Source organism: Schistocerca cancellata, chromosome 8, assembly GCF_023864275.1.
Source record: "Schistocerca cancellata isolate TAMUIC-IGC-003103 chromosome 8, iqSchCanc2.1, whole genome shotgun sequence".
Lineage (NCBI taxonomy): Eukaryota > Metazoa > Arthropoda > Insecta > Orthoptera > Acrididae > Schistocerca > Schistocerca cancellata.
The window spans coordinates 4,487,536-4,500,014 of record NC_064633.1 but is presented as its reverse complement, the minus strand read 5'-3'; the positions used below and the strand labels follow the sequence as shown (position 1 = coordinate 4,500,014).

Sequence of the window (12,479 nt, the reverse complement as noted above, 5' to 3'; positions counted from 1 at the left end):
TATGCTACTAGCGCCAGTTTTGTGTAGTACCACGTTGTGTGGAACCACATTCTGGAATTATCCTTAATTTATGAGCATGAGTGTAAGTAGGCAATGGGTTGGCGTGTCTCCATTTGTTCTTGTTTTTCCGCTGTCTTATCGACCGCTCTTTCGCATCTCATCGCTCTCTTCCTAGAAAGCAGACTGCCCGAATTTTTCGTAGCCGCGGTATTGCCATTGGAAAGCCGAATGACTGCCTGTCGTTTCGCGACCACGCCTCCCAGTTCTGGGTGGAGATTTCCGATCTCTTCGGGGCTGGCATTTGACTCGGGAACATCGTTTTTCTCCTGTATTCTAAGTCAATGCCATTCCCAGCGCTGGTCACAATAGATCCAGCACATTTATCAGATGTTTGCTCGCATTTCCGAGTTGTCACGATAGCTACCACACAACAACAGACTCATTTGTTCGTAACAGCGGTCTCTCTTTTAGGTCAGGACGCCCTTACGTCTCTGCTTCGTCCGAGTGCCTTCTGGCGTTAGTGATCTGTAGGCGTCTTTCCTACGGTCTGTCAGCCTTTTTATGCAGCCCAACACCTCTCCAACAAACCAAAATTTCACACACTATCCTGAGTGAATTCTGGGCGCTTTTGTGTCTACGCCTCTCCTAGTGTCTACATGGCTCCATGACTTGTCGGGATGTTTCTTGTCGTCTTCCGAACTTTTGATGCAGTGCAAGTTTCAAGATTGTGCCCAACGCTTCATATGCCGTCTCTCTGTTTCTGCCCGCTATTGAGTGTTATTAGTTCCTATGGGACCACACACTACTTAATCTAACTAACTTACGCTAAGGACAATACGCAGGCCCATGCCCAAGTGAAGACTCGAACCTCCGACGGGAAGAGCCGCGCGGACCGTGACAATGCGCCCAGTCCGCGCGGATTTTGAATGTACGCCGCGTCCCAGTGTCCACTGGGATCCTTGACTTGGTGGCATTCTTCTCATTGTCTCCAAACTTTACTCAAGGTAATACACTCCTGGAAATGGAAAAAAGAACACATTGACACCGGTGTGTCAGACCCACCATACTTGCTCCGGACACTGCGAGAGGGCTGTACAAGCAATGATCACACGCACGGCACAGCGGACACACCAGGAACCGCGGTGTTGGCCGTCGAATGGCGCTAGCTGCGCAGCATTTGTGCACCGCCGCCGTCAGTGTCAGCCAGTTTGCCGTGGCATACGGAGCTCCATCGCAGTCTTTAACACTGGTAGCATGCCGCGACAGCGTGGACGTGAACCGTATGTGCAGTTGACGGACTTTGAGCGAGGGCGTATAGTGGGCATGCGGGAGGCCGGGTGGACGTACCGCCGAATTGCTCAACACGTGGGGCGTGAGGTCTCCACAGTACATCGATGTTGTCGCCAGTGGTCGGCGGAAGGTGCACGTGCCCGTCGACCTGGGACCGGACCGCAGTGACGCACGGATGCACGCCAAGACCGTAGGATCCCACGCAGTGCCGTAGGGGACCGCACCGCCACTTCCCAGCAAATTAGGGACACTGTTGCTCCTGGGGGATCGGCGAGGACCATTCGCAACCGTCTCCATGAAGCTGGGCTACGGTCCCGCGCACCGTTAGGCCGTCTTCCGCTCACGCCCCAACATCGTGCAGCCCGCCTCCAGTGGTGTCGCGACAGGCGTGAATGGAGGGACGAATGGAGACGTGTCGTCTTCAGCGATGAGAGTCGCTTCTGCCATGGTGCCAATGATGGTCGTATGCGTGTTTGGCGCCGTGCAGGTGAGCGCCACAATCAGGACTGCATACGACCGAGGCACACAGGGCCAACACCCGGCATCATGGTGTGGAGAGCGATCTCCTACACTGGCCGTACACCACTGGTGATCGTCGAGGGGCACTGAATAGTGCACGGTACATCCAAACCGTCATCGAACCCATCGTTCTACCATTCCTAGACCGGCAAGGGAACTTGCTGTTCCAACAGGACAATGCACGTCCGCATGTATCCCGTGCCACCCAACGTGCTCTAGAAGGTGTAAGTCAACTACCCTGGCCAGCAAGATCTACGGATCTGTCCCCCATTGAGCATGTTTGGGACTGGATGAAGCGTCGTCTCACGCGGTCTGCACGTCCAACACGAACGCTGGTCCAACTGAGGCGCCAGGTGGAAATGGCATAGCAAGCCGTTCCACAGGACTACATCCAGCATCTCTACGATCGTCTCTATGGGAGAATAGCAGCCTGCATTGCTGCGAAAGGTGGATATACACTGTACTAGTGCCGACATTGTGCATGCTCTGTTGCCTGTGTCTATGTGCCTGTGGTTCTGTCAGTGTGATCATGTGATGTACCTGACCCCAGGAATGTGTCAATAAAGTTTCCCCTTCCTGGGACAATGAATTCACGGTGTTCTTATTTCAATTTGCAGGAGTGTATTTCTCGAGCGAGCCAAACACATTCACAAGCCACTCCTGCATGGGGTCCGGATGCCCTCGTGTCCGCACTTCCCGTGGCTTCCGTTGGCAGTTCAAAACGGTTAAAATGGCTCTGAGCACTTTGGGACTTAACATCTAAGGTCATCAGTCCCCTAGAACTTAGAACTACTTAAACCTAACTAACTTAAGGACATCACACACATCCACGCCCGAGGCACGATTCGATCCCTGCGACAGTAGCGGTAGCGCTGTTCCAGACTGAAGCTCCTAGAACCGCTCGGCAACAGCGGCCGGCCCGTCGGCAGTCCAAATATACTTCCCTCCTCAGCGTTGCCTAGTGGCGAAGTACTACAACATCACATCAGAATGACTTCATTGGAACGGGATGACACGGTGGTTTGCCAGTACTGGATGGCCCATCAGGGCTAGTCTGCAGAGCTCATACTGGCAATGTCACAGTGGGTTACCTGCTGTCCATGAATAGATCAGGCGATAAAAGCATTGCCCCCGAAAGGCAAGGTTCTGGCTTTGAGTTCCAGCCTGTCGCGCTATTTTAATCTGCCAGCAACTTTCTAAACAGCGTATACTCTTCTGGAGAAAGAAAGATCTAGTCTAGTAATTTTTTGATGCAGTTTTCTTTGAAGCACATACTCTTCTGATTTCAACAGCAGACCTTTTCATTACGCAATATGTCTCCGTCTGCCAGCAGAGTTTGACGATTTCCGTGATGCTCTCGTGCCTTCTAAACCGTCCCATCATGAAAAGGATCCTCAAACAGATGCTATTAATTTTTAACTGGAACGCTATGCGTATTTTCAAAACGGCAAATTCGTTTTCTAACTCTCCTTCTTGATGGATTAGCTCATATCTCATGATACATATCTCAGTTTCCTCGGCGATCCCCAGTACGACAGTACCTGTTGGACTTTAAGGTATCCGAGTAACTGCGACTTTCCCTGAACGGCACACCTAACATTAGCGCTAATGGGTGTGCGTGCACAAACTCACGGCTGACTGGCTCCAACCCGTCGCCAGACGTGAAGCCGGTGATGACGGGCACCCTGCTGAAGCGACCCTCCTTCAAGGCGGTGGCGGGCCACTCCGTGATGAAGGCGCCCTCCACATCCGGCTCTATCACGGGCATCCACACCAGCAGCGGCAGCTGCGCCTCCTCCTGCACACACACGCACGCAGCGGGGCCGCAGTCATTTTGAGGCGTCTCAAGCGACACGAAGTATACAAGTAGAAACGTAAAGAAGAAAAAGCAAAGAAAAGCTTGATTCCATTTAAAAAAAAAGTCTTTGCAGGTGTGTGTCTTCGTGTGTGCGTTTTTCACGCGTGAATATGTTTCAGTCAACGTTCATTCAAACCCATGTATAAGTCTGCAGGTTTTCGTCGGTCTTGTTCTTGAAGGTAAAATCATCTCAATTGATAGGACGAGTAATATTCCTCTTTAAACTCTTCAAAAACATTTTTCGATATGTCTGCTGTGATTTACTTATGACCCTCCTGGTGTCTCCTGGAGGAGCATAACTGCCAAAAGTCCTTTTTTCCGCTGGGAAACGGGCTTGTAGCAGATAAAACAGCTGTGCAGTCGCAGTTTTTATGTAATTTAAACAAAAATAGTTCAAATTGCTCTAAGCACTATGGGACTTAACATCTATGGTCATCAGTCCCCTAGAACTTAGAACTACTTAAACCTAACTAACCTAAGGACAGCACACAACACACAGTCATCACGAGGCAGAGAAAATCCCTGACCCCGCCGGGAATCGAACCCGGGAACCCGGGCGTGGGAAGCGAGAACGCTACCGCACGACCACGAGCTGCGGACAATTTAAACAAAAATTTTGATAATATTAAACACACGCAAAAATATTTTTAAAATAATACACGTTGATAAAAATTTTATTAGTTTTAAAGAATTTGATTAATTTACACACGTACATCTACACAGATACTCCGCATTCCACTGTACGGCACGTGGCGGAGGGTTCCTTGTACCACTACATCTACATCTACATCTACATGATTACTCTGCGCTGATAACCACGCAGTTGAGCGCCCCACAAACCAAACCAACCAAACGATTACTCTGCAATTCACATTAAGTGCTTGGCAGAGGGTTCATCGAACCACAATCATACTATCTCTCTACCATTCCACTCCCGAACAGCGCGCGGGAAAAACGAACAGTTAAGCCTTTATGTTCGAGCTCTGATTTCTCTTATTTTATTTTAATGATCATTCCTACCTATGTAGGTTGGGCTCAACAAAATATTTTCGCATTCGGTAGAGAAAGTTGGTGACTGAAATTTCGTAAATAGATCTCGCCGCGACGAAAAACGTTTTTGCTTTAATGGCTTCCATCCCAACTCACGTATGATACCTGCGACACTCTCTTCCCTATTACGTGATAATACAAAACGAGCTGCCCTTTTTTGCAGCCTTTCGATGTCCTCCGTCAATCCCACCTGGTAAGGATCCCACACCGCGAAGCAATATTCTAACAGAGGACGAACGAGTTCCCAGGTTCCCAGGTATGTGCATCGCTTAAGTTATAGAATCCAGTATGTCGTCCTTGACGGCGAGTATTCATCAGGGATAAGGGTATCGCCAGGAGTGGCCCAGGGAAGTGTGGTAAGACAGCTGTTATTCTCTGTAAACATAAATGATTTAGCGGACAGCGTGGCAGCAACCTGAGGTTGTTTGCAGATGATGCTGTGATGTAGAGTAGGGTGTCGAAATTGAATGACTGTTGCAGGATACGAGATGAATTTTAAAAATTTCTAGTTGGTGTGATGAATGGCAGAGAAGTCTAAACGTAGAAAAATGTAGAATGCGGATGAGTAGGTAAATAAAACCTTTAGTGCTCGGATGCAGCATTAGTAGTGTTTGACAGTCAAGTCGTTTATATATCTGAGCGTAACGTTGCAAAGCGACATGAAATGGAACGAGCGAGTGAGGAGTGTGGTATGGAAGGCGATTGGTCAGCTTCGGTTCATTGGGAGAATTCTAGTACAGTTTGGGTCATCTGTAAAGCAACCGCATATAAAACGATAGTGAGACATGTTCTTGGGTACTGATCGTGTGTTTCGCATCCGTAACAGGTCGGATTAAAAGAAGACACCGAAGCAATTCAGAGGTGGACTGCTGGATTTGTAATTGGTTAGTTCGAACAACACGTGTTATGGAGAAGCTTCGGGAACTCAAATGGGAATCCCTGGAGGGAAGGCGGCGTTCTTTTCGAGAAACAGTATTGGGAAAATTTAGAGAACCGGCATTTGAGGCTGAGTGCCGAACGATTCTACTGTCGCCAACATACATTGCTCTTGAAGGATCACGAACATAAGATGAGAGAAATTGGGGCTCCTACGGAGACATGTAGGTAGTCGTTTTTCTCTCGCTCTACTTTAGAGTGGAAAAGGAAAGTAAAGGACTAATTTGCGCAGGTCGCACCAGTGTTTAAGAAGGGTAGTAGGAGTAATCCACCGAACTACAGACCTATATCATTGACGTCGGTTTGCAGTGGGGTTTTGGAGCATATACTGTATTCAAACATTATGAATCACCTCGAAGGGAACGATCTATTGATACGTAATCAGCAGGATTTCAGAAAACATCGTTATTGTGCAACGCAGCTAGCTCTTTATTCGCACGAAGTAATGGCCGCTATCGACAGGAGATCTCAAGTTGATTCCGTATTTCTAGATTTCCGGAAAGCTTTTGACACCGTTCCTCACAGGCGACTTCGAACCAAGTTGCGGGCGTATGGGGTATCGTCTCAGTTGTGCGACTGGATTCGTGATTTCCTGTCAGGAAGGTCGCAGTTCGCAGTAATAGACGGCAAATCATCGAGTAAATCTGAAGTAATATCTGGTGTTCCCCAGGGAAGCGTCCTGGGACCTCTGCTGTTCCTGATCTATATAAATGACCTGGGTGACAATCTGAGCAGTTCTCTTAGGTTGTTCGCAGATGATGGTGTAATTTACCGTCTAGTAAGGTCATCCGAAGACCAGTATCACTTGCAAAGCGATTTAGAAAAGATTGCTGTATGGTGTGGCAGGTGGCAGTTGACGCTAAATAACGAAAAGTGTGAGGTGATCCACATGAGTTCCAAAAGAAATCCGTTGGAATTCGATTACTCGATAAATAATACAATTCTCAAGGCTGTCAATTCAACTAAGTACCTGGGTGTAAAAATTACGAACAACTTCAGTGGAAATACCACATAGATAATATTGTGGAGAAGGCGAGCCAAAGGTTTCGTTTCATTGGCAGGACACTTGGAAGATGCAACAGGTCCACTAAAGAGACAGCATCTGCAAACAACCACAGGTTGCTGCCACGCTGTCCGCCAAATCATTTATGTTTACAGGGAATAACAGCTGTCTTATCACACTTCCCTGGGGCACTCCTGGCGATACCCTTATCCCTGATGAATACTCGCCGTCAAGGACGACATACTAAATTCTATAGCTTAAGCCATGCACATACCTGGGAACCTGTTTCATACGCTCAAACCTTCTTTAACAGCGTGCAATGGGGCACCGTGTGAAACGAAAGCATGGAATCTGCCTGTTGCTCTTCGGTACATCGTGTGAGGAAAGGGAAAGCTGAGATTCGAACAGGCGATACTTTCTAAAACCGTGCTGATTCGTGGACATAAACTTCTTGGTATCAAAAAATTTATTATATTCGAACTGAGAATATCTTCAATGATTTGGCAGCAAAGCGATGTTACAGATATTGGTTGGTAATTTTGCGGGTCCGTTCTTTTGCCCTTCTTATATACGGGATGTACTGTCCCTTTTGCAATATTCGCCATTCTCGAGGTGAAACATAAATAAAAATGACTGTATGTGACTCAAAATGAACTGCAAAAATCGATTTATGTGCGAAAGGTAATAACACTAACTGTAAAAATATACAATATAGATCGATAGATGCACAAAAGACATTATTTTTATTGTATGAGATTATAATGTGTAAGTAATTAAAAGAAGTATTATCGTCTTTGTAAGAGTATAAAACACAATGCAATGCTCATTCTTCTGTCTAGTCTGTTTTGTTCTGTTCGTTCTGATGTTAGCAGGAATAAGGTACGCAAGCTATTGTGCTGCGCTAGCATTTGTTTCTGTCGTAACGTAATTGCAAATATTTAATGGTGTAAACTGTGTCCTAGTAAGAATATATTAGTATAAAGTGATCTCCGTGTGTTATTTCAACAACCTACACCACATTTATCTTATGAAAAGAATATTTAATGAAAATTATTTAGCATTTTTCCAACTGCTGCGGAGCGAGTAACAGTGATATCTGACTTAATTAGCCGCCATTACGCGGTACATTTAAAAATATTTTTTCACAGCACAATGTCTGATAGCCGGAGCGGAAGAAATTATGTAAAAATATTCAGTGAGATTAATTGAAGGAATCCAGTGAAATAATTTTATTAAAAGTCTATTTTCTGTGATAGTAATAATTTCAGATCAGTGAACTGGAGCTGAGTAATACTACGCTATTGCATTTACAGTAATTTATAGGGAGCCTGGCGCTCGATAAAATCAGATATAATACGTAATTGGCAACCTACGAAATTCATTATTTTGCTTATTATATCTCTTTTGTATTTTTTTTTTTGTTTTTTGAAAGCTAAACGTAAAAACTAACTTCACTAAAAATCAGTATCAGATCACGACAAATCAAAGAACAAACAAATTTGCTAGGAGAGTGTTTCCTCTAAAAATAAATAGTTATACTTATTTTTTAAAGAGATATAATAGGGAGTGGCCTGCGCTTTTTTCCAGTCGCTTGGAACTTTGCGCTGGGCGAGAGAGTTGTGATAAATGCAAGTTAAGTGACGGGCCAATGACGTAGATTACTCTTTGAAAACCAAATTGGGATTCCATTCGGACCTGGTGACTTACTTGATTTCAACTGCTTCACTTGTTTCTCTACGCCAGAGATGTCTATTACCATGTCGTCCACACAGGAGCTGTTCGATAGTCAAACGACGATATACCTATATAGTTCTCCTTCATGAACGATTTCTTGAAGATTAAATTTAAAACTTCGGCTTGCCCTTTGCTAATCTTCAATTGCCACACCAGACTGGTCAACATGTGACCGGATGGAAGCCTTAGACCTACTAAGCGATTGTACGTAAAACCAGAATTTTCTGGGGTTCTCTGCCAGATCTTTTGCTGAAGTGTGACGGTGGCTGTAGTTATACGCTTCCCGCACAGATCTTTTCACAGACGCACGAATCTCTACTTATCTTTTCTTGTCTTAATTTGCGTGTTCTCTTTTGAACCGAGAGTGGAACAGCTTGTGCTTCCTCAGCATTTTTCGAACTTTCAAAGCATGGTGAATCTTTCCCGTTCTTTATTCACTTACCAGGCACATACTTCTCGACACCACAATTTAAAATCTGATTAAACTTTGCCCTTAATTCCTCTACGTTCATTTTACTGGAACTAAATGATGTCAGTTCACTGTCTAAGTGAGATGCTAAAAACTGCTTTCTGTTCTATGAAATCACTGATGATGATGCTACGATACAATAGTGATGCTGGTGGGGTACGAAAATGATTATGTTCATAATAGAGGCGGATTGATGAATAGAGGCCTTTGGAAGCACGAGCAGCAGGTAAGAGATACTGAGGGGGAGAACACGCAAGAAGGAGGAAATGGGAGGATGCGGTGAGGTGGAGCGTTGTTGACTAAGGCAGGAAGCTGGAGTGTATTTCACTTCGAATTTCATTATTGAGTTGATGGGACTTGGCTAAAGTTCCGGCAGGATAGGATGCATAAGGCATGGAGGTGCATGGAATGTGGGAAGTCGGTACCTAGAATGGTGATTAGTGAGTATGGTATTGGATGCTTGGATTGGCGTTTCCAATCAATATATTGCGTACGATGGTGCTCCAAGAAGAGAAGGTGTGCGAAATTGAAGAGTTGGTATAGGAAGCAAGTTGGGGATCGAAAATCAGTGTCGTGTCCACTCATAACTTTTTTTTTCGAAAAATGTGAAGCCATTTGGTAAAAATCTTCAGGCTGCTATTAGTGGACATACTGGTCCATAGTCATTCAGCAGGTACGGATTGCATGTACTGAAAGAGATAGGGAATGTTGTAAAAATATTATTCTTGTTGTGACACAGAAGTGGCTTCCCGATAGTCGGTGATGTCCCTCGTGCGCCGTAGCTGGGTGGCAAAAAGCCAAGTGCTCAGATGCCCGTAGCCGTCAATTGCACGCTCTCCGACAGATTTTGACTACTTCTGCGAATTTTCCTTCTATAATTTTCCTTGGCTAGCACTCGTAAGTTATTAAAACATATATTCTGATCGCACTCTCCTTGGTGTTTGCTACCACAGATTTTACATTTTTCTTCAAAGGAGTGTTGCGTTCGAGTCCGATAACGCGTCCGTTTACGCCCCTGACAAAAAATCGTCCTACGCTATTCTTCTGAAGGATTGCACTAATAACGAAGAGAAACCATTCAACAGCCCGCAGAGATCGGAAGATCGCTATAGAAGATCCGAACAGAGTGGTCGAAACGTCGAGTTCCGGAGTATAAAGAGAAATGTAACGCCGCCTCTTCTTACTTCCAATTTATACCTAGTTTTTGATATTTTTAGTTAATCAACACTATACGGAAGTTTATCAATAACGTAGAGCATAAGAAAAGAGTTCTGTGTCTTCCTTAATCCGTAATATCTTTGTATGAGAATGCGCTTGAGCTCGTTTGAATTTTGGTGAATTAAAACTTGATTTCTGATTTTTATTTACCTGCAAACAACTGATGCCACAGACCAAAAGGGTTTCGAATTCTGTTGGTATTCGCAGCATTACTCATTAAATTGTTTACGTATATAGTCTGTCTGACAAAAGAAGTGAAGTAGATTTAAGACATCGTTGGTTGTCAGTGTACATGGATCGTTCAATAGGTAATGCTTCACTTTTTCTCTCAGGACATATTTATTGTTAAGAGTCAGAATTTGGTGCAATATACATCAACATATCTTGTCCACGTCCTGTTTTTCTATGTAGTCTCCTTCACGTTCTATGGCCTTACGCCAACGTTGTGGAAAGCACGTATTCCCTGCTGGTAAAAGCTCTTATCCTGTAGGCGTAGCCACGTTTTCACTGCATGAGTGATCTTCAAAGTGTGTTCCCAGTAGAGAATCTTTAAGCGGCCCAAAGAGACGGAAGTCCGAGGGTGCCAGGTCTGGACTGTAGGGTGGATGGGGAAGTGATGTCCAACCCAATTTGGCGACGTCCCGAGCGTGGCTGATCAAGGAGCTCTGTTTCTGCATTTACGGAGGTTCTATCTTTCTTTACCCATCGCCCAACTGTACTCCTATCAACTGCTGCGTCGCCATACACTGCACACAAACGTTTATGGATGTTCACCACCGTTTCTTTTTCTGCACACAAGAATTCAATAGCAGCACGCTGCTTGTAAAGTGAGTCATATGTAGATGCCATTTTGACGCTGTACTACGGCTCTGTCCTCTTCCAGAACGGTTCGAAAATTCATCGGTGCACAGAAAAAACGTCAGTGTGAAGCACCAATAAGTACCTTTGACTCTGGCCTTTTTTTTTTTTTAATGTGGGGCATTACTTATTGAACGACCCTCGTAACTTCGCAAACTTATTCACCATCGCCAGGTGCATACATATTGCAATTCTCCGTGACAGGTAGAACTGCTACCACAACGTGTTAGTGTTGTTCGTGTTTACTGTTATCACCAGGCCTCGTAGGATATACAGGCGTATGAAGAGCGTCAGATGTTGGCTGACCACGTTGGAAGACACAGAGATGCCGCGTGTTCATGTGAGACAGTGTTCTCAGCACCTGTCAGAGTTCGTGTGGCTGGTCGAATCATATAATATCTAAATTTGTGGGCCATTCGGACGTGACAGTGGCGCTGCGCTGGACTGCACGGGGACGTGAAGGTAGACATACTCGTCGTCGAGGTTCCAGTCCACCAAGTCTGATCACCACGAGGGAGGATCGCCGTAATGCGCAAACAAGCACATGGTAGCACCTTCGCATCGGCGCCAGCCACCCGAGAACAAGTAATGGACCCCCTGCAAAATCCTGTATCACTTCGCGCCATTGGTGAAAGAGTAGTACCACCCGGACTTGGTAATTACCACCCCATGAGTGGGCCGACAGTTTGGGTTCATGCCTGGAAGAGGAACGACTGATGCAATATATGCTTTAAGACGGATAGTGGAGAGACTCGGGGAGCTACAAGCCGATCTACATATGGCTTTCATTGATTTGGAGAAAGCATATGACAGAGTCCCAAGGGACGAAATATGGAGAAGCATGAGAGAGCAGTGCGTGCCAGAGAAGCATGTGAGGTTACTGAATGAAATGTACAGAGGAGCAATGACACAGGTGGGAAGTAGTGTAGGCATAACAAAGGAGTTCCCAGTAAAAGTAGGGTTACATCAAGGGTCTGCGCTTAGTCCCTACCTCTTTGACCTGATTATGGATGTGCTGGTGAAAGATGTGAAGAAGGAAGCACCGTGGAATATGATGTTTGCGGATGAAGTCGTTCTTTGTGAGCAGAGCATCGACAGACTTGAGGAAAAGCTGGAGGATTGGAGGAAGGCACTAGAAGAAAGAGGGATGAAAATTAGCAGGACAGAGTCAGAATATTTAGCACTGATGGATGTGCAGATGAGGTCTTGCAAGATCCAGGGTGATGAGCTGAAATCGGTCTGCAAATTTAAATACCTGGGGTCGTACATACAGAGGGATGGAGGACTGGAAAGCGAGATACAACACCGAATAAATTGCGGTTGGAACAACTGGAGGAAAATGAGTGGAGTGTTGTGTGACAAGAAGGTGAGCATTGGGTTGAAAGGTCGGTGGTAAGGCCTGCTATGATATACGGGGCAGAGACATAGCCAATCACAGTAGCCCAGGAAAGGAAGATGGAAGTGGCGGAAATGAGGATGCTGAGGGGGATGTGTGGGGTAACAAGGAAGGACAGAATTAGAAATGAATTTGTTAGAGGAGCTGT

The 12,479-nt window shown here is 45.6% G+C and overlaps 1 protein-coding gene across 1 annotated transcript in view; it reads right to left on the bottom strand.

The window, feature by feature from the left end:
* The window catches only part of LOC126094747 (carboxylesterase 4A-like), a 136,274-nt gene that overhangs the window by 50,066 nt on the left and 73,729 nt on the right, over positions 1-12,479 (bottom strand). The window contains exon 6 of the mRNA XM_049909297.1: positions 3,442-3,607. Within this exon, the coding sequence (XP_049765254.1) occupies positions 3,442-3,607 (166 nt within the window). The remainder of the gene's footprint in view (positions 1-3,441; positions 3,608-12,479) is intronic.